This window comes from Heterodontus francisci, chromosome 7 (genome assembly GCF_036365525.1).
Source record: "Heterodontus francisci isolate sHetFra1 chromosome 7, sHetFra1.hap1, whole genome shotgun sequence".
Taxonomy (NCBI): domain Eukaryota; kingdom Metazoa; phylum Chordata; class Chondrichthyes; order Heterodontiformes; family Heterodontidae; genus Heterodontus; species Heterodontus francisci.
This window is the reverse complement of record NC_090377.1, coordinates 132,872,985-132,895,621: the sequence shown is the minus strand read 5'-3', so window position 1 is coordinate 132,895,621 and position 22,637 is coordinate 132,872,985. Positions and strand designations below refer to the sequence as shown.

Sequence of the window (22,637 nt, the reverse complement as noted above, 5' to 3'; positions counted from 1 at the left end):
TTATATCAGTTCCATGGGATGCTTCTTACCGATTGATTGTAAATTCATGGGCCCATTGTAATGAAATCCTAGCGACAACGCGATTATTGTTCCATACATGAGACTGACTGCACTTCAGAAAAGTGCTTTCTTGGCTAGGTAGTGCCCTGGGATGCACTGAGGTTGTGAAAGGCACTGTATAAATGCAAGTTGTTCTTTTTTTAATTGTTCTGAAATTGTAAAGTCTGGATCTAACTGCTTCTGTTGATTCTCTGTTCAGGTTCCTCACAACAGAAAAAGTACGCAATGGACAGTCATCAGGGGTAAGCATTTATTGATGCAACAGGAGTAACATCAGATAGCATTCTGATACTGTACCTGGAAGGCCCTGGATATTCAAGTGTGCTACCTGGCCATTACTTAGTTCCAGTTGAAATGACGTCACTAGGGCAAGGCTCAGTTACATCTTGGAGCTCTTATTTGTGGCTTTTCAGTTCTGTAGTGTACTCCAAACTGGGCAGTCAGAGGTATGAATGGCTGTGTAGAATTGGTCTCCGCTTGATCCCTCCCCATAACAATGCAGTGGAGATAGGGAAGACTGCAGAAGGAGAGAATGGAGCCAGCATCTGGTCACTATCCACTGGTGAACAAAGGTGTTCCACGATCCATTAATCACAGAGCAAAAACACTGCTGTAAGTAATCATTCACAGGAGTGGTTTAGCTCTGATTTATGGGTCATTCCTAGAATGATTTTTGCCTTGATGTTGTGCCTGCCTCAATTCGCCGCCCCCCAGCCGTTGGCTGATGGGTAGTAAAATTCTGTCCCGTGGTCCATTCCTCGCTCATTCTTGCTGCTCTTTTACCTTGCACTGCTGTGTTTTCTCATTTACTTTGAGAGTTCTCCAATATGAACAGAGGGTTCTTTGTTCTCAGGATGGGCTGCCAATGATCCAGACCTCAGATTCACTGCAGTGGTAGTTATCATCAGTGAACCAGCCATTTGACCTCCAAGCAATGAAGGACACCAAAATAATTTTAAAATAGATGCAAAAAAACTACTTTGTTATACTTTGTCTGCATATTTTTATCCAGCATAGAGTGAATTATCAAATCATAATTGTGCCACAGATATATATTTATAGGTAGTAAAAAGGCCTTCACATCCCTGGACCCTCCCCCAGCCATACCAGGAGTTCCAGAGAGCACTCAAAAGTGACCTTCTCCCCAGCACTGTTGGGAATTGGCACGTTTTCACATCCTGAACTGAGGACTAGTACATTTAAATACCTTTTTTCATAGAATCATAGAATAGTTACAGCACAGAAGGAGGCATTCTGCACATCGTGTTCCTGCCAGCTCTCTGGAAGAGCAATTCGGCTATTCCCACAACCCTACCTTTTCACCATAGCCCTGCAATTTTTTTTCTCTTTAGATAATTATTCAATCCTCTTTTGAAGGCCTCCATTGAACCTGCCTCCACCACACTCTCAGGCAGTGCATTCTAGATCCTAACCACTTGCTGCTTGGAAAAAGTTTTTCCTCTTGTCACTGTTGCTTCTTTTGCCGATCACCTCAAATTAGTGTCCTGTGATTCTGGATTCTTTGGCCAATGGGGACAGTTTTTCCCTATCTACGCTGTCCAGACCCCTTGTGATTTTGAACATCTTTATCAAATCTCCTCTTAATCTTCTTTTCTCCAAGGAGATCAGACCCAGTATCTCCAACCTATCCACCTAACTGAAGTTCCTCGTCCCTGGAACTATTCTTTTGAGTCTTTGCTGCACCCTCTCTAATACCTTAACACCCTTCTGAAAGTGTGGTGCCCAGAACTGGACACTACTCCAGTTGAGGCCAAAGCACTGTTTTATAGAGGTTTATCATAACTTCCTGGCTTATGTACTCAATGCCCCTATTTATAAAGCCCAGGATCCTGTATCCTTTATTAACTGCTTTATCAACCTTTCCTGTAGCCTTCAATGATGAGTGCACATATATTCCCAGGTCCCTCTGCTCCTGCACCCCCTTTAGAATTGTTCCCTTTAGTTTATATTGCCTCACTTTGATCTTCCTACCAAAATTTGTTTCATCTGAAGATTTTGAAATTGTGCCCTGTACACCAAGTCTAGGTCATTAATATATATCAAGAAAAGCAGTGGTCCCAACACAGACCCCTGGGGAACACCACTGTATACCTTCCTCCAGGCCGAAAAAACAACTGTTCACAACTAGTCTCTGTTTCCTGTCACTCAGCCAATTTTATATCTATGCTGCTACAGTCCCGTTTATTCCATGGGCTCTAACTTTGCTGACAAGCCTGTTATGGAAGTCCATATACACTACTTCAACCACATTACATTCATCAACCCTCTCTGTTATCTCAAAAAACACAAGCAAGTTAGTTAAACATGATTTGCTCTTAACAAATCCATGCTGGCTTTCCTTAATTAATCCACATTTGTCCAAGTGACTATTAATTTTGATCTGAATTGTCCTTTCTAAAAGCTTTCCTGCTATTGAGGTTAAACCGATTGGCCTATGGTTCCTGGGCATGCCCTTACACCCTTTTTTGAACAGTCCTCTGGCACCACACCTGTATATAAGGAGAATTGGAAGATTTGCAATTTCCACCCTTAATTCCCTCAGTATCCTTGGATGCATCTGATCCGGTCCTGTTGATTTATCAACTTTTAAGTACAGCCAGGCTATCTCATACCTCTTCTTTCTCAATTTTTAGCCCATCCAGTGTCTCAATTATCTCCTCTTTCACCATGACTTGGGAAGCATCTTCTTCCTTGGTAAAGTCAGATGCTCATTTAGTACCTCAGTCATGCCCTCAGCCTCCATTCATAAATCCCCTTTTAGATCCCTAAATGACCCCACTCCTCCTTTTCCCACCCTTTTACTATTTACGTGTCTATAAAAGACTTGCCAACAGGTGAGGGGATGAACAGGGTGGGAAATGGCTGCAGATCCTCACCTCAGCCAGAAAGGCACCCTGTACAAGAATAGAACTCTTTCTCCACCAATGAAAACTACCCCTTCCCCGGTTTAATATGCATGCACATCCAGCACTGGCAATTGGAGAGGAAGTTCAAAAGCTTTTAAATTGAAAAGCTTGAAATAATCTAGTCTGGAAATTGAATCAAATGGCAGATAAATGCTATCTGGTGATATCTTCAGATCATGGAGTTCAGAAGACTGCAGTTGGATTTTGGCCTCTGCTATGCATCCAGTAAATATTCTACATTTATACAGAAAGACACATTCAGTGGTCACTGCTTCTCATTATTGTTGGTTGGTGCAACCACCCAAGATATGTGAATTTAATAAAGGACCCAGCATGATATTGGGATGTTTTAAGGTTGTGAATTAAAACATAATTCACTGTTTAGAACCAATTTTTTTCCTCACTAACAATGCAGTTTGGGGTTACTGAAGCAACAAGTTACTGGCTGTTGTTGTGACTAGGTATTCTGGAGAGATGTTTAACCGACATGTTCTCAGTGACGACAAGTCAGTGGTGAGCCAGATGCAGAAGAAATACTGGAAGACAAAGCAGGCCCTCATCAAAGCAACAGGGAAAAAAGAGGACGAGCATGTGGTGGCATCTGACGCAGATTTGGATGCAAAGTTGGAGGTAGGTTGTAAATCTGACCACCCTCAGCAAACTGTCAAAAACATCCAAAAGCACTATTAACTCTATGCCTCCAAATTTGGGCTGTGTGTGGAGCTAGTAACCTACATATCAGTAAGGTGAAGTAATAATGATTACAGATCTATCACTGATGGGAGATTTGAGGTGAAGAAGTATAACACAAAAAGTGTATTGGCACGATACAAGTGTATTGAGGAAGTGTTCTTTTCCAAAGGTTTATTTGGTACCAATATCCTATAAAAGCTTATTGACAACATTGATCTCCTCCTGTTGTGTCAGCAGTGACTATGGGCTGTATATTGAGAGCTACAACAAATCCTGCCCTTTCCTGAATGAAAAGAAAATGATGCCCGGTGTATCAGCATCTGGGAAAAAAATTATGTTTTGAGTGGAGGGCTAAAGGACCCCAAACTAAAACTTTCATCTGTCTTTTCTCTCTTCAGATGCTGACAGGCCCGCTCGGTGTTTTCAACATTTTCTGTTTTTGTCTTAGTTTTCCAGCCTTTGCCGTTTATTTTCTCCCTAACCTTGATTGATTAGTCTTTACCCACTGAGGACTGTGGTAGCAATGTTGGCATAAATAAAAATTGTACAGGGAAATCTGGATTTAATCTTTGGTGTTTAGTTTTGCCTTCAAAGGTGTTGTAAAAGAAAACCACTGCAGGTAGCATCTCAGGTTAACATCTCAGTGACTTTGCAAATGCACGCAAATGTGCCAGAAAATTATGTGCCTGCGCTGGATATGTGGCTGATTAAAAAGAATCATAGAATGATGCAGCACAGAAGGAGGCCATTTGGCTCTATAGTAGAGCTATCTAATTAATCCCACTCCCCTGTTATTTACCACAGAGCTGGGTAATAATCCACACGCACCTGAAGTCCACTGTGTCTCATCTTACTCAGTGTACCTGCCTCCAGCATTACCCCAGGTCCCAACTGAGCTGGGGAAGCAAAAACAGAAAAGGGAGTCTGTCCCTCCCTGATGTTGTTGGCCTTGTACGAGGTGGGTGGACATTCGACGCTTGATAAGACCAAATGGAAAGTCCTGGAATCAGTGGGAAACTGCCGCACCCAAATCCTGGAACGGATCATGGAAAATTTACAGCACAAAAAGAGGCTACTTGTTCCAGTGTGTCTGCGCTGGCCAAAAAACAAGCCACCCAGCTTAATCCCATTTGGTCCATAGCCCTGCAGGTTACGGCAGTTGAGGTGCACATCCAGACACCTTTTACATGAGTTGTGGGTTTCTACCTCCATCACCCTTTCAGGCAATGCGTTCCTGACCCCTGCCACCCTCTGGGTGAAAAGAACTTTCCTCATCACCCTCTAATCTTTCTACCAATCATTTTAAATCTATGCCCCCTAGTCACTGACCTTTCTGCTCAGGTAAAAAGGGCCCTTCACATCCACTCTATCTACATCTACATTTAAATCAAATCTCCCCTCAGCCTCCTCTGTTCCAAGGAGAACAACCTCAGCCTATCTAATCTTACCTCATAGCTGCATTTTTCCAGTTCCAGCAATATCCCCGTAAAGCTCCTCTGTACCCTCTCTAGTGCAATTACATCCTTTCTGTAATGAGGTGACCAGAACTACGCACGGTACTCAAGTTGTGGCCTGCTTTTATATTCTGTACCTTGGCTAATAAAGGAAAGGATTCCATATGCCTTCTTAACCACCTTACCGACCTGTCCTGCTACCTTCAGGGATCTGTGGACATTCGCTCCAAGGTCCTGCACTTCCTCTGCACCTCTCAGTATTTTCCCATTAATTGTGTATTCCTTTGCCTTGTTGGACTTCCCCAAATGCATCACCTCACACTTCTCTGGGTTGAATTCCATTTGCTACTTTTCTGTCCACCTGACCAGTCCGTTAATATCTTCTTGCAGTCTACAGCTATCTTCCTCGCTATCAACCACATGGCCAATTTTTGTGTCGTCTGCAAACTTCTTGATCATGCCCCCTACATTTACGTCCAAATCGTTAATATATAGCACAAAAAGCAAGGGACCTAGTACTGAGCCCCACGGCACGCCACTGGGAACAGCCATCCAGTGGCAAAAACACCCGTCAACAATTATCCTTTGTTTCCTGCCACTGAGCCAATTTTGTTTCCAGCTTGCTACATTTGCCTGGATCCCATGGACCTTTATTTTTTTTAACCAGTCTGCCATGTGGGACCTTGTCAAAAGCCTTGCTAAAATCCATGTAGACCACATCAACTGCACAACCCTCATCAACCCTTAACAAATCCATGCTGACTATCCTCGATTAATCCGTGCTCTTCTAAGTGACAGTTTATCCTGTCTCTCAGAATTGATTCCAATTATTTGCCCACTACTGAGGTTAGACTGACTGGCCTGTAATTATTTGGTCTATCCCTCGCTCCATTTTTAAACAAAGGGTAAACAACGTTAACAGTCCTGCAATCCTCCGGCACCAAATCTGTATCCAGTGAAGACTGCAAAATGATGGTCAGACCCTTCACTATTTCCTCCCTGGCTTCTTTTAACAGCCTGGGGTACATTTCATCTGGCCCTGGTGATTTATCAACTTTCAAGGTTGCTAATCCCATTAATACTTCCACTCTTCCTATGTTTATCACATCCAATGCTTCACACTCCTCCTCCTTAACTACAATATCTACATCGTCCCCCGTTTTGGTGAAGAGAGAGACAACGTATTCATTAAGAACCATACCAACATCATCCGCCCCTACACATAGGTTACCTTTTTGTCTTTTATGGGCCCTACTTTCCTTAATAAAAGCAGAATACTGCAGATACTAGAAATCTGAAATAAAAACAAAGTGCTGGAAATACTCAGCACCTCTGGCAGCATCTGTGGAGAGAGAAACAGAGTTAACGTTTCAGGTCTGTGACCTTTCATCAGAACTTCTGTTTCTCTCTCCACAGATGCTGCCAGACCTGCTGAGTATTTCCTGCACTTTCTGTTTTTATTCTACTGTTCCCTTAGTTATCCACTTACTCTTCATGTATTGATGAAACATCATAAAATCCATGCTGTTTACCAGTAGGTTCCACTGAAGTTATGCCAGGAGTCCAGGGGAGCTTGAGGAAGTTCACGGATTCACATGCCCTAAGCTTAAATTAATAGATCTGATAATGTAGTAGTTATGGTCCTGGGCTAACAGTACAGAGGTTGGGAGTTCACGTCCCACCATAGAAATGTGTAAATTGAACTCTATAAATCTGGCAATTTGTGAAATAGTACTGTAAAAAAAAAACTACCATGAAAACTGCTGGATTGTTGTAAAAACTCAACTGGTTCACTAATGTCCTTCAGGGAATGGAAGTTGTCTCTCCTTTCTGGTCTGGTCCACCTCTTACTTTAGTCCCACACTGTAGGTGGTACTTTATGCTCTTCTCCCATGGCGAGTTTGGAAGCAGAGAGGGCAATTAATCGGGCGGGATGCTGGTGGGTGGGGACCCTGCTACCTTCCTGCCTCCACCTCGATTAAGTCCATGGCGGGAAGGCCCGTGGATGGCTTTCCCACCCTGCTGCCAATTGAGACCCTTAAAGGGCAATTAATGCCCAATTAAGGGCCTCTTCCCGCCACCGCTGGTATTAACCCAGCGACGGGTGGGCCTGTCAACACGCGGGGAGCACGACATGCAAACTCTTCCGGGGTTGCTTGTGGTCTCCCATTCAAAGGCATTCAGTGCCTGATCTAGGGACCCAGCATCGGTAATGGGGAGGCCCACTGAGACCAATCCCCCTGCCCTTGCTGACGGCCCCCAGCAGCCCCCTCCCCCTTGACCCCCTCCCCATGAAACCCCTCCCACCATCACTTACCTCTGGCCTGGGTTGCTCTGCGATCCTGGGCCTCAAGTGGGTGTCATTCTGGCAGCAGCCAGCACTTCCCTGGTAGCGCTGCTGAGCAAAATAGCTGGCAGCTCTCGGAGGGCAGGACTTTCCATCCCCGAGGTCCTGATCCCGGGAAAGTCCTGCTGGTGACCTGTTAATTGCCTGATTGACTCGTCATATGGCAAGCCTTTCCCAAAAGAGACAACGTTGGTCTCTCGCCAGCTCTCCAGTTGGTAGCCGAGACCCCCATCGCCTCCATAAAATTCCCCCCTTTGTAGTTACTCTTAATACCCACATGGCAACTAGGGATGGGCAATAAATGCAGCCTTGTCAGAATTGTCCTTTCCCAAATAGGAATTTTAAAAAACTTTACAAGATCATTTCCTTCTTTTGCACTGGTCAAAAAGAGAAGTGTGAGATAGTATAAAACTAAAAGGACTTGTATGAAGGCAAATTACAGGAGAGATGCCACAGACTGGGAGAGAAATAAAGAACAGCAAAGGGATACTAAGATAGTAGTTAGATCTGGAAAAAAGGGAATGTAAGAAAAAAATTGCTAGGGATATCAAGAACAACACTAAAGATTTTTAGAGGTATGTTAAGAGAAAGCGGGTGGTTAAGTGGGCCCATTCAGACAGACATAGATGATGCTGTAATTGAAAATCAGACTTGCTAAATACTTTGTATTGGTCTTCATGGTAGAGGAAAAGGATAAACTACCAGGAATATGAGGAGAAGTAAAAAAAATACATCAAAAGGAGAAACTTACTAGAGTTAATATAGGAAAAAGAAAATGACGATGGAGAAACTAATGAGATTAAAGATTGACAAATCTCCAAGGATTAAAGACTTCCACTTTGACTATGAAAAGAAGTAGGCATGGAAATTGTAGATGCTTGAGACTTCATCTTCCAAAATACATGGTTCAGGAATTGCCCTTTGGATTGGAAAATTGCCAATGATTCACCACCATTTAAAAAGATGCGAGGTAAACTAGGAAATTATAGGCATGTTTGTCTGATGCTGGTTGTGGGTAAGTTTGTAGAATCTGTTAGAAGAGACAGAGTGACTGAGCGCTTGAACAATCGGGAATTGATCAGAGGGGGCCAGCATGGATTTGTAAAGGGTAAGTCATGTCTAACCAACCTACTGAATTTTTTGAGGACGTAACTAATGTGGTAGATATGGGAGTGCCAGTAGATGTTATTTATTTGGACTACCAGAAGGCATTCGATAAGGTTCCACGTAAGAGATTGTTAACAAAAGCCTGCGATTGGAGGCAACTTATTGACATGGGTAGGACAATGTTTAGGAGATAGGAGAAAGAGAGTGGGAATAATGGATATGTACTCCAGTTGGAAGGTGTGACTAGTGGTGTCACCCAGGGATCTGTATTGGGGCGTTAACTTTTCATTATATTTATAAATGAGTTAGATGAAGGAATAGAGAGCCATATTGAAGTTTGCTGACACCACCCAAGCTAAGTGGCTAATATAGATGGGAGCAAGAAGAGGCTGCTGGCAAAATATTGGTAGAAGCATAGATGGTAGAGGTAATGGATTGGGTGAAAATTGACAGACCGGATGTACTGGAAAGCCTGGCTATGCTTAGAGTGGATAAGTCACCCGGTCCGGATGGCTTTCAGCCCAGGTTGCTAAATGAAATGGAGTCAGAGGTAGAGGAAGGGCTTGCCATAATCTTCCAATCTTCCCTAGATACGGGGGAGGTGCCAAAGGATTTGAAAGTGGCAAATGTGACTCCCTTGTTCAAAAAAAGGATGTAAGGACAGCCCTAGTAACTACAGGCCAGTCATTTTTTATTTTTTTTAATTTAGTGATACAGCACTGAAACAGGCCTTTCGGCCTGCCGACCATCAACCACCCATTATTTTTAATACTAATCCTGCACTAATTCCATATTCCTACCACATCCCCACCTGTCCCTATATTTCCCTACCACCTACCTATACTAGGGGCAATTTATAATGGCCAATTTATCTATCAAACCGCAAGTCTTTGGCATGTGGGAGGAAACCCACGCAGACACAGGAAGAACTTGCAAACTCCACACAGGCAGTACCCAGAATTGAACCCGGGTCGCTGGAGCTGTGAGGCTGCGGTGCTAACCACTGCGCCACTGTGCCGCCTGTGGCACCCATAAGTAATGGGTAAGGAAACAATAATCGGGAAAAAAATCAACAGGCACTTGGAGAGGTTTGAGTAAATTAAAAGCCAGCACAGATTTGTAAAAGGCTGGCTAATTGTACTTGACCAATCTAATTGAATCTTTTGATGAGGTAACAGAGAAGGTTGATGAAGGGGATGCAATGGATGTTGTCTATATGGATTTTAAGAAAGCCTTTGACAAAATGCCACAAAAGACTGGTTGATAAAATTAAGGCTCATGAAATAGGAGGGTCTGTGTCAGCTTGGATTTTTAAAAATATTGCTTAAGGGCAGAAAACAGCAAGTCATGGGGAAAGGATGTTTTTCAGGTTAGAGCATGGTAGACAGTAATGTTCAATTCTCAGTGCTAGGACCACTGCTTTTTTGCTACATATAAAAGACTTGCATATTGGAATCCAGAGTGAAATTTCAAAATTTGCCGATTATACCAAACTTAGAGGTGTGGCAAACAGTGAGGACGATACAAATTGACAGCAACAAAACATAGGCTAGCAGAATGATCAGACAAGTGGCAAATGGAATTTAATACAGGGAAGTGGGAGGTGATGCATTTTGGCAAAAGGGATAGGGAGAGGCAAGATAGACTTAATGGTACAGTTCTGAAGAGTGTACAGGAACAGAGGGACCTTGGGGTTCATATGCATAGATCTTTGAAGGTGACAGGACGTATTGAGAGCGTAATTAGCAAAGCCTGTGGGATCTTGGGCTTCATAAATAGAGGCATTGAGTACAAAAGCAGGGAAGTCATGCTGAACTTTGTAAAGCTGTGGTTAGGCTCCAACTATATGAGGGCCCTTGACAGGGTGCAGAGGAGATGGATTTTAGCTACAAGGTTCGATTAGAGAAGCTGCGGTTGTTCTCCTTTCATCAAGAGCTTCTGGTGCCTGTATAACCATACCTTGGGGAGGATTCTGTGCTCTCAGGACAAGTGGGGAGAAAACTGGGGGATGAGGGGGGAGGGAAATAAAAAAAAACTCCAGAAGCATTCTCCCGGCATTGGCACCAGCTCTAGTGAAATATATGCTACAGGGAATGAGAGTATGTCATGTCAGGTCACAGTGGAAATGTCCAGCAACAGTTTTAAAATGCATGTTTCAGTTTACTTTCTAATTAATGGAAAGCAGCATAGTACATGTCATTCTGATGCCTGACACCCTGCAGCTACCATGATTGTTCAGTTGCATCACCCACATTAAAGTTGTTCAGTTTTGCATTAATTTTAATATTGCCTGCCATTTATTAACTGTTATTTGTAACTGATGCCTATTCTTTTGATTCTCATTTATGGCCTGGTAGCTGCGGTTGCACAGTAGACAAAGGTAGTGTAGGGTGTGTGTCCTGAGTCTTGGCAGATGGCCTGCAATTAACTGTGAAAGGCTGGGGAATGTAAAAGAAATTGTGTTGTTGTTGCTACTGGCAACAGACTGCCATTAGTGCTGCCCTGGATAGCTTCTCATGTAACATGTTTGGGATAAAAATCAACAGGCAGCCTTAGGCCTGCATTTACAATACAACTGTAGCATTGGTGCAAAGTAGCTTTGCTTTATATTGTGGTTGAGTAGCTGGAGTGCAAGGCCCCCCCCCCCCCCCCCCCACCCACCTCGACTTCCAGGGAGTCGTCTCCTGCTTCATTGCACAGCCAGCTTAGTCTTGACTCTGGATTTCCACTGCAATGGCTTGTGTTTGGTGCAAAACAAAACTGTCTCTTGCTAACAATACAGTGCCAATACTCAATTCAAAGGGTAAATAAGGGATCCATTCTTTCTGTAGCTTCTATCAGTGTTACTCTTGAGTCCGATTATTTGCAGGTGTCTGGCCTGGTGTGGCTGACTTGCCCTCCGATGTACAAATAAAGCACACAGAGCTGTGAATATTGTGTCAGGAGAAGGAAGAGCAGTGGAATTTCAGACAGTGATGGATTGTTTGGATGGCATTGTCTTTCCTTGAGATTGTTTGTTTGTTTCTTGCAGATTGGTTCTGGTGTGATGGATAGGAATAGGCCAGAGAGCTGGCCTCCTGAAGGGAGTCCATGGCCAAGCAAATCACCCTTAGTTTAGCCTGTGTTAATCTCTTGGATTTGACTATCTTTCAAAGCATTTGGAACAAAGAAGTCACAAGGGCAGCATCATCTGGCACCACGTCATTGGAGTGCACATAACATATCTAAGGTTGTCAATTAGTCAATCATAGATTATCTAAGAAGATCTCCAGTGGGAGCCCAGGAGACTGTTGAGATTTTAATGCATTAAGGATCCTAGTAATAGGTTTCTTTCTTATGGTCGGACTTACAAGCAGACCTGAAAATGTGGCCAATGTCATCAGTAAACCCTGGTGACCATTTTTGGGTATCTGGTATGTTTCATGTGATTGGCCTTTATATAACTGGTCACTGACCTCCATGATTCACATTGTTTCCCATTGCTGTTCTGAGTTTTCCCCAAGCTTCCTTTTAGTGGGCGGCGCAGTGGTTAGCACCGCAGCCTCACAGCTCCAGCGACCCGGGTTCGGTTCTGGGTACTGCCTGTGCGGAGTTTGCAAGTTCTCCCAGTGACCGCGTGGGTTTCTGCCGGGTCCTCCGGTTTCCTCCCACAGCCAAAGACTTGCAGGTTGATAGGTAAATTGGCCATTATAAATTGCCCCTAGTGTAGGTAGGTGGTAGGAGAATGGTGGGGATGTGGTAGGGAATATGGGATTAATGTAGGATTAGTATAAATGGGTGGTTGTTGGTCAGCACAGACTCGGTGGGCCAGAGGGCCTGTTTCAGTGCTGTATCTCTCTATGTTTCTAGTGGGAGTTGAAAAAGGCTGAAGCTGTTTACATGCTGAGGTATTAATATGAAGAAGCCTTGCAGTGTTACAGGAAGGACTCCATGGCATTTTCTAGGCAATCTGGCTCTGAGAGTAGGTGGGAAACCCAGAGGCAGCAGTTGACATTGGTACTTATAAGTGAAATCATAGGGACCCTTGAACCTGATGGGTGCATTCTCAGAATTGGGGACAATGTTTATGGGTTGAAGGACTATGGAACTTTTTGCTGTTATACGGAGAGTAACTCTCACCCGGCTAATAAACAACAACTACTTGGAGATGAAGTAAATGTGCAGTTTACACTACTATCTAAAAATATATATTTTATTCACACAAAGAAAGTTTTATAAATGCCAGGGAGTTTACAAATAGAAATTCCAGGACGAAAAGTAATCCTTTAAGGAACTGGAGCAAGCTCGCCTGATGACACTTAGCTGCAATATAAGATTGTATGGTAGACTTGCAAATGATTTTAAAGGGGGTAGTCCACAATGGCTGTATCCTCAAATAGTTGTCCATAAATTGAAAGGTACAAATAAAAGTTTTAAAAACACAATTTGACCTGCCTCTCAATTAGGACTGATGATATTGTTGTGAAATTGAGAGCAAAAGTGTAATGTTTAAATGGCTTTGTTGTTTGTGGATGTTGAACTTTCAAAGACTGAGGAAGCCAATATCTTGTAGTGGATATCGGAACAATTCCCACACAAGCTGTCCTTGTGATCTTTGAATGAGATTGACAATTAACGCTGGACTGTGGACTATTGTGTGCTTCATATTTATTTGAAACTGTGTTAAAACTGTTCAGGTTCATTTGACCCAGGACCCTTATAATTGGCTAACACAAGAGACTTTTAGCTGATAAGTCTGGGCTGGAATCAAAAGGACTACCATTGTTGCTTGCCCAGCCCTCCCTGCAGTAATATCTCACAAAATTCTCATGTCATTGTTCCAGGTTTACCATATAATACAGACATCATGCATAGATCTTCTGAAGGTGATTGAGAAATATCAACACAGACTCAACAGTAAGTACCCAAATGCCTCCTTTCTGTAGTTTTGACAAAATCAGTTGCAAGAGCTGGTCAGTGGTGGAATCATCAGTAAATAGCTCCATTGGGTGCAACATAGGTGGAAAAGAAGACAGAAAAACCTGTATTACTGGATGCCAACTGAATTAGGAAATTCTTGTACTAGTCTTCCAACCTGATTGACATTCGGAATGAGGGTTTGCAGGGCTTGCAACCACCTCGTCTGAGATCAGTTCTTGTAATGTTAAAATGGGAAAGCATTGGATATCTTTTCATCTGCAATTCAATTATGGAGCTCCTTTTCAGTTGCAAAGTGGGATGATTCAATTTCAGACTTGCCTTAAGCACTGTGCTAAGTTACTGGCTTGGCACTTGTGCTGACTGGGGTAGAAGGTTGGCATATGTGGTTTGTGCCATCATAGTGAATTTCCATTGCGTAATAGACAAGGCAGATGCTTCTGCCAAGCTCTAAGCAGAGTAACTTTATGTCCAGTTGGGATGTTTTCACAAGTCTATCATGGTGAAAACTGAGTCCTGGAGCTCGTCCCAATCTTGTAAATTGCTGGAAAGGGATTCAGCCCAGTATAATGCCCAAACTCTGTGCTGATACAGGATCGCATGCGGAAAGAGTGTTACATGTAGAGCTAAATATCTCCCTCCCTCGGGCTGAAAGGGTAGGGTAGGAAGGCTAGGTGTTTAAAGGCACTGAACCTACTGTTAATCAGGATGTACTGTTGGATTCATCTCACTTTTAATTAAGTTGTGTACTCCGGTCAGCACAGCAGATAAACTAAAGATAGGTAAGCGATTTCAGGTGTTATGCTTGTTGCAGTGATGTTTAGTTTAGTTTAGAGATACAGCACTGAAACAGGCCCTTTGGCCCACCGAGTCTGTGCCGACCATCAACCACCCATATATACTAATCCTACACTAATCCCATATTCCTACCGCATCCCCACCTGTCCTTATATTTCCCTACCACCTACCTATACTAGGGGCAATTTATAATGGCCAATTTACCTACCAACCTGCAAGTCTTTTGGCTTGTGGGAGGAAACCGGAGCACCCGGAGAAAACCCATGCAGACACAGGGAGAACTTGCAAACTCCACACAGGCAGTACCCAGAATTGAACCCGGGTTGCTGGAGCTGTGAGGCTGCGGTGCTAACCACTGCGCCACTGTGCCGCCCTGCGCCATCGGTATGTCGGTATGATTTAAGTGGCTGAATCAGTTTTGTGTACAGTACAATATGAATATTGTCACAAGGTATATTTGGCATTTCTGAATTCACACATTGTTAGAAAAATCACACTTTACTGGATCACAGGACGATACAGATGGGCTGGTAAGATGGGTGGAGCGGTGGCAAATGGAATTTAATCCTGAGAAGTGTGAGGTGATGCATTTTGGGAGGACTAACAAGACAAGGGAATATACAATGGATAGTAGGACCCTAGGAAGTACACAGAGACCTTGGTGCACTTGTCCATAGATCACTGAAGGCAGCAGCACAGGTAGTTAGGAAGGCATATGGGATACTTGCCTTTATTAGCTGAGGCATAGAATATAAAAGCAGGGAGGTTATGATGGAGCTGTATAAAACACTAGTTAGGCCACAGCTGGAGTACTGTGTACAGTTCTGGGCACCACACTATAGGAAGGATGTGCTTGCCCTGGAGAGGGTGCAGAGGAAATTCACCAGGATGTTGCTTGGGCTGGAGCATTGCAGCTGTGAAGAGAGACTGAAAAGGCTAGGGTTGTTTTCCTTAGAGCAGAGAAGGCTGAGGGGGGACCTGATTGAGGTATACAAAATCATGAAGGGCATTGATAGGTTAGATAGGAAGAAAGTTTTTCCCTTAGCGGAGGTGTCAATAACCAGGGAGCATAGAGTTAATGTAAGGGGCAGGAGGTTTAGAGGGGATTTGAGGAAATATTTTTTCATCCAAAGGGTGGTTGGAATCTGGAACGCACTGCCTGAAGAGGTGGTTGAGGTAGGAGCCCTCACAACATTTAAGTAGTATTTAGATGAGCACTTGAAACGCCATAGCATACAAGGCTATGGGCCAAGTGCTGGAAAATGGAGTTAGAATAGTTAGGTGCTTGATGGCCGGCATAGGCACGATGGGTCGAAGGGCCTGTTTCTGTGCTGTATAACTCTATGACTTTCTGTGTTTCTTTTCATTCATCAACTTAAATTACTGCTACCACCTGTACCAGCCAGTAGTTCACCCTAGTGCCATTCAGCACAAAATGCTTTTTCCAGACACAGCCCAAACTTGGAAAGATAAATCCAGTTCAAGTGGACATTGTATAAAAACTTTACACACCAACATTTATGCTTTGCTAAAATCCCAGTGACCATACAATGATGTGACGGGAATCAGGTTGCTTCATCACCTGATAGTACAGTACATGCCACACCCTTACTCATTGATGCTACCCTTATCTTTGATGCAAATATGAATCATTGTATCTCAATTGTCAGTCATAAAAACCAAGGATTCTGGGCCTGATTCTGTTTTTGAAGTGTTGAGACAATTTGTACCTGTAGGTGGCACTGTTTGCAGTGTTTCGTACCAACGTATGGTCTGCTCTTCATACAACAACAAAAATGATGAATTTATATCTGTCAGCTGGAATTAATTACAAAACTCCTAATGCAACACCGCCGTATCAAAAATGAGTGCAGTTAAAACTAACATAAGAAGTTGGTCTGATGAGCTGCGATGGGTTAGATACTCGTCTCTGGGACGAAGGTTCAAACCCAGCCCAGACTGATGGGATGAAAGCATTCACTGTTTGCAGGCTAGAAGGGTGCTACGTGAAATGAGTTTCAGCAGTCTGAATCTAGGTCCTGGTGCCAATAGCATAAAATTGCCTTTAATTCAGGACTGGTTGGTATTGAATTGGCAATCTGGCTCAGGAGGGCGTAAGGTGACTGCTGTGAGAAGTGGAAAGATGTCCACAGGGCACTCTTGGACTGGGGCTGTAACAAATTCTTGATGTAGAGCAGAAGGTTCTTTTACTCTGAATCTCTAACTGTGCTGTGCCTGATCTGGAAGTGCTTGCTGCTGACGGTGCATGGCTGAAATGGAGTGTTACAATCTATATTAATGACTTGGATGAAGAGACAGAGAGTAATGTATCTAAGTTTTCTGATGATACAGAGGTAAGCTGTGGGGAGGACACAGAGAGGCTGCAAAGAGAGATGGACAGGTTAAGTGAGTGGGCAACTAAATGGCAGATGGAGTATAATGTAGGGAAGTGTGAAGTTATTCACTTTGGTCATAAAAATAGAAAAGCAGAATATTTTTTTAAAGTTGTGAAACTTGTAAGTGTCGATGTTCAAAGAGACCTGGGTGTGCTTGTACAAGGAATGCAGAAAGTTAGCATGCAGGTACAGCAAGCAATTAGGAAGGCAAATGGCATGTTGACTTTTATTGCAAGGGGATTAGAGTACAGCAATAAGGAAGTATTGCTACAATTGTACAGGCTTTTGGTGAGATCACATCTGGAATACTGTGTGTAGTTTTAGTCTCCACATTTAAGAAAGGATATACTTGCATTGGAGGAGGTACAGCGAAGGTTCACTAGATTGGTCCCTGGGATGAGGGGGTTTTCCTATGATGACTTAGTAAATTGGGCCTGTATTCTCTGGAGTTTAGAAGAATGAGAGGTGATCTCATTGAAACATATAAGATTCTAAAGGTCTGGATAGCTTAGACACAGAGATTATTTCTGTTGGTCAGGGAATCTAAAACCAGGGGCACAGATCATTTAGGATTGAGATGAGGAAAAATTACTTCACTTGAAGGGTTCTGAATCTTTGGAATTCTCTAGCCCAGAGGGTTGTGGATGCTCCATTGTTGAATACATTGAAGGCTGGGATCGACAGATTTTTGGTGTCTCAGGGAATCAAGGGATATGGCAAGCGGGCGGGAAAGTGGAGTTGAATCCTAAGATCAGCCATGATTGTTTTAAATGGTGGAGCAGGCTAGATGGTCCATATGATCTACTCCTGCTCCTATTTCTTGTGTCCTTGTGTTCCATTCTCTACCGCTAACATTGCTCACCTTGAAGTACAGCATTCATTTTAAAAAAGGCTTTTTAGAAAAAGTTAGTTTTAAAGATGTTGTTTTGAATTGGAATAACAAGATGTTCGCTCCAGTATAATGTGTATGCACCAAGATATTGAACCCACCATCTCCAGACGAGTAGACTTGTGCTAGCAATTAAGAGAACTGAGCAGTTTCCATTTCAGGCTGCCAGTGACCATAGCAAGCACACTCAGGTCAGGTATAGGTTGGTGCGTTGGAGAGTGAAGATCTCTGCTGCAACTACATAATCTCAAAAGTGTTTCCCCTTCCCCACAGCGAACTGGTCTGCTATTTCTATCTCCTAAACCAGCCACCTTAAGCCTACTTGAGGAAAATTGCTGCTGCATGCAAATTGTGTTTGTATCCATACCCAAAATAAATTGGATTAAGCCTGTCCAAGCTCATTTCATGTAGGACTTAGTCAACAAATGAGGAGACTTTGATTTCTGGTTGGATTCAAATCTAGGTATCCACAGTAAAGGCCATGTGCTCATCTCTCATGAACATCCAAAGTTCCATTTAATATATGAGGTCAAGGTTTGCCGAGACTAGAACCTCTGGCCTTGGGCTGAAGTTCCCTTACTGATGCTCAAAGGTTGGACAGATCCTTGAGTTGGCCTTGAGTGACTCTGATCAGGGTGTATAAGGGATACAGGCATTGTTAGAGATGATCAGCCTTGAATCGTCTCATTTATCGAGTGACTTGGCTAAAGCATTGCCTCATGTGAAAGCACCCAGACAGTGCAATCCTGAGCCGAGTTTCCAGCCCCTCGTTCTCTCTATTACAAAGACATGTGCACACCTGTATAAGATTCCTGCTTTGCCCATCTGCTGCTGAAACTCTCATCCATCTTCTTGTCATCAGACTCAACTATTCCAATGCACTCCTGGCCGGCTTCTGATCCTTTACCTCCGTAAATTTCAACTTATCTAAAACCCTGCAGCCTGCATACTAACTCGTGCCAAATTCCGCTTACCTCATCACCTTTTCTTTGCTGACCTACATTGGCTCATAGCCCACCAACTCCTAATCCTTGTGTTCAAATCCCTTCATGGCTTTGCCCCTCCATACCTCTAACCACCTCCAGCCCTACAGCCTTCCGCACCCCAGCACCCCACCCTGGGCTCTCTGTTCCTTGAACTCTACTCCCTTGTCTTTCATCCCCTTCCTTCACTAACCATTGGCAGCCTTTGCTCTCAAACTGACTTGGAAACTGCTCTGTCTCTCCTTTAAGCCCCTCGATAATACTCACCTCTTCAAGTAACTTTTTGGCCATGACCCAAAAATGGTCGTCTTTGTCATATTTTATCCTTATGCCCCTGTGAAGCTCCTTTGCTACATTGAAGGAGCCATGTAAATGCAAGTTGTTATCTTGATCTCTGAATTAGAATATTTTTCTTTAGGAGGACATCTGTCTGATAATGTAACTCAATAGTGCTTTTATGCTTTTAATGTTAACGGCTGTCTAATTTGTACATTGCAGCTCTATCCCAGGAGGAGAATGAGCTGGGCATGTTCCTGAAGGGGCAGAGTGAGCAGGATAAAACTCCAGCAGGGAGGATGATGAATGCTACCAGTAAGGCCCTGTGTGGCTCTGCAAAGCAAAGGTAATCTTACTTACCAGGGCTCAGGTCCTCATACTCACTCTGGCTTGTTGTCTCACCTTTATCTTGTGTATGTTTGATATAGAGAAGTACAATAATCCAATGGAGATGCTCACTTTACATTGTTTTAAGACTGATAATGGTACAGTGCTTGTAGTTTGTATTTGTGAGCAGACTGAACGTAAGTCATGTAGTTCAATCGAATACTTGAGCTTCAAGCTCCCCCAATATCTCAGTGGGTAAAGGACTACCAATTGTAGTTTGCTACCAGCTATGGTAGGATTCCCAGATGGTGCTGAATTAGTGGACTCCACCTTTGAGTAATCATTCCAGTCCAAAGTCATTCAGGAAATCTGTTTTTCCAGTAAGAGTCTGAAAGCTAATTTGTTGAGTTGATTTGCAGGGACAGTTAAATTTAACATTAGTGCTGCAAATGTTTACAAGTTTGATAATAGGGATGTTTTTGCAGAAAAAGGTGCATTGTGTTGAGTGTTGGCACTAAGACTTTAGTGAAGTGTCAAACGTTTTAAATGCACTGCGAAGCACCCAGCAGTACAATTATGGATTCCTTCCAAACGTGTAATGCCTGGATAGAATATTTTGAGCTAGAGTGAAGAATTGGTGGTTGCAGGTCTCACTAGTAGTGAGAGTGGTGTGAGCTGTTGAATTAAGAACATTATGCAGAGCAGTAGTGTGTTGGCTTTTAGTGTGATCCCCTCTGCCATACCGTGTGTACTAATATGCTACTTAAGTCTGGTGTTGCACAACCCGCTTGCTTTTCCTCTTTGCCCATTCCAGATTAGCATTGCGTGTTCCACTATTCCGACTGGAGCAGGAAGTAGAAACGTTCCGGCGACGAGCGGTCTCCGACACTCTTCTCACTGTGAATCGGATGGAACAGTCTCGAACAGAGTACAGGGGGGCACTGCTTTGGATGAAGGATGTCTCTCAGGAGTTGGATCCTGACACGTACAAGCAGATGGAGAAGTTCAGGAAGGTATGTGTGCTGCACAGGCATAGAGATTCTATCCAGGATGAAAATGGTGCAGTTTTATTTGAAGATGCTGCTAATTGGAATTTGTATTGACGTAGAAGGACATTAACTTAGGAGGCTTCAGAAGTGAGAGAAATTTGACCTTGCTTTGGCAATGCTTTTTGGTTACCATTTATGTTACATTAGTCTTGCAGTTTGCCAGTGTCCTCTTCCTATGTTCCTAGCTAGGTTCGTTGTTAGGTACTGCTCTTTGGAGGTCTGTTGAGCTGCACTGCAACATAGAAAAAAACCTGATCCAGAGAAGTGCAACTATGTGACCAACAGCTTGCATTCAGATTGTGCAACCAAAGGGTGCTTCTTCCAATAGCAGTTCTGTCGACTCACAATTTCATGGGCCTGCACTGCCGAATATGTTGTGTAAGGTCATTTAATACATAGTGTACCTCTGTCAGAGGTTGAACCTGGCAACTACTTTTGGCTGCACTGCTCTATGGGCATGTCCCAAACTGAGGCTTTACGTAAAGTTGGTGACGATCGGTGGAGTCAGCTGACTGTCAAAGATATGAGATTAGTAAAGAAAAGACTCCCCATTATTTATTACTGCGGGGTAATAATTCTATTTTGATGTGGATATTGACCTAAAGAATGAAAGTGAGTAGTTCCGCAAGCTAGGTGTATAATTGCGCAGAATGTTGGAATGTGCACACGCTGAGCACTTACTGCGGGAGCTTCAGGAGAGAGCTCGTCTCTTTATGGCGTACCAGGTAGCCACTAGTTCTTATTAAAGCATCATTAGGAAAGAGGAGCTTATTTTCTCATCTCCTTTCTCTGGATGTATAAATGTTAGTCTTGGGCGTTGCCCGAAGCATGCAGTTCATGGGACTAGAGCACACCTGGTTCTGGAATCGCACTACTGATCCAATAGCACCTTTTATTGGCCGCATGGGTTTCAGCCTTCATTCTCCATCGTCAGATGAGGTGCTAAACACAGGCTGTTAACACAGAGAGTTAAAGATCCCACTATACGATTGAGAGAAGGAGCAGAGAGTTCCATTGGTCCTGTGGCCAGTGTTCCTCCTTGAACCCACACTGTCAAAAACAGATTGATGGACCATCTTACCACTTTGCCTAAAATGACAATGTAACAAAGACTGCTGTGCAGAGTAATTAATTTGGTATTTCTGAGAGACGTTATGGTCTGGAATGCATTGCCTAAAAGGGTGGTGGAAGTGGACTAAATAATAACTTCCAAAATGGAATTGGATTAATACTCGAAAAGAAAAAAAATTCAAGGCTATGCCAATGAGCAGGGCACTGGGACTAATTGAATAGCTCTTTCAAACAGCCAGCACGAGGCATAATGGCCAAATGGCCTCCTTCTGTGCTGTATGATTCTGTACGTGTAAGGCCCTGTAAATGCAAGTTCCTTTCTCTTTCCACCCCTTTATCCTCTTCTTCCCCTCTCTTCCTTAAAGTCGTCAATCTCAGCAGTGCTGTTGTGGGCAGGCATTGAGCAGAGGGAGGCAGTGACACGAAAGGAGGGTTGGAGTGCAGATGGGGTTGGGAAGCCAGCCCCAGGGCCGCTTTTTTGTATATTTTCTGGTGGTCAGATCAGAGTGGCTTGGGCAGGGCCCTTGCAATGGGTTTTAGGTGCTGGGCACAGTTTGGAGAATGGAGGAGAAGATAACTCAAACAAATGGAAATTGTAACCCTGTTTTTTAGAATTTCTTTGTTGGGGGTGTCCATCTTGATAACAACTTGACAGTTCACTCAGGACATCGTTGTCATTGATCAACCACAGTCTGAGCTGTCCCCCACAGCTGAACCTTGGTGTTGTGTTGCAGACACTGTGTGGTCGATCTTTCATCGACTGGTTGTGTACTGCAGCTCAGTCAAGGCCTGAAGGTTGACTAATTCAAGGATTAGCTCCTCTGCGTCTTGATGGAATTTTCACCATCATGTCTCCCTCCTCCAGACGCTCGCCTGCTCAAAGCTGGAGATGGCTGGAGATGGAGCACTCTCTGGAGATGGCTCGGTTGTTTAACCGCTGCATGGCACTCTGTGTTGACCAGTCACAAGTTATAGCATCTACTGTCAGTACAGTAACAGTTTTTAACATTTTTTAATTCATTCAGGGCATACAAAATTTATTGCCCATCCCTAATTGTATATGAGAAGGTGGCAGTGAGCTGCCTTCTTGAACTGCTGCAGTACTTGGGGTGTAAGTACACCCACAGTGCTGTTAGGAAGACAGTTCCAGGATTTTGACCCAGCGACAGTAAAGGAATGGCAGTTATAGTTCCGAGTCAGGATAGCTTGTGGCTTGGAGGGGAACTTGCAGGTGGTGGTGTTCCCATGCATTTTCTGCCCTTGTCCTTCTAGTTGGTAGAGGTCGCAGGTTTGGAAGGTGCTGTCTAAGGAGCCTTGGTGCATTGCTGCAGTGCATCTTGTAG

The 22,637-nt window shown here is 43.6% G+C and overlaps 1 protein-coding gene across 3 annotated transcripts in view; it reads left to right on the top strand.

Moving 5' to 3' along the window:
• Positions 1-22,637, top strand: part of LOC137372330 (islet cell autoantigen 1-like) — a 114,185-nt gene that overhangs the window by 19,396 nt on the left and 72,152 nt on the right. For all 3 annotated transcript variants that reach the window (XM_068036181.1, XM_068036180.1, XM_068036182.1), the window contains exons 2-6: positions 260-302; positions 3,449-3,617; positions 13,412-13,484; positions 19,070-19,193; positions 19,989-20,187. In XM_068036181.1, coding sequence (XP_067892282.1) covers positions 286-302; positions 3,449-3,617; positions 13,412-13,484; positions 19,070-19,193; positions 19,989-20,187 — 582 coding nt within the window. In that variant the 5' untranslated portion in view covers positions 260-285. The remainder of the gene's footprint in view (positions 1-259; positions 303-3,448; positions 3,618-13,411; positions 13,485-19,069; positions 19,194-19,988; positions 20,188-22,637) is intronic.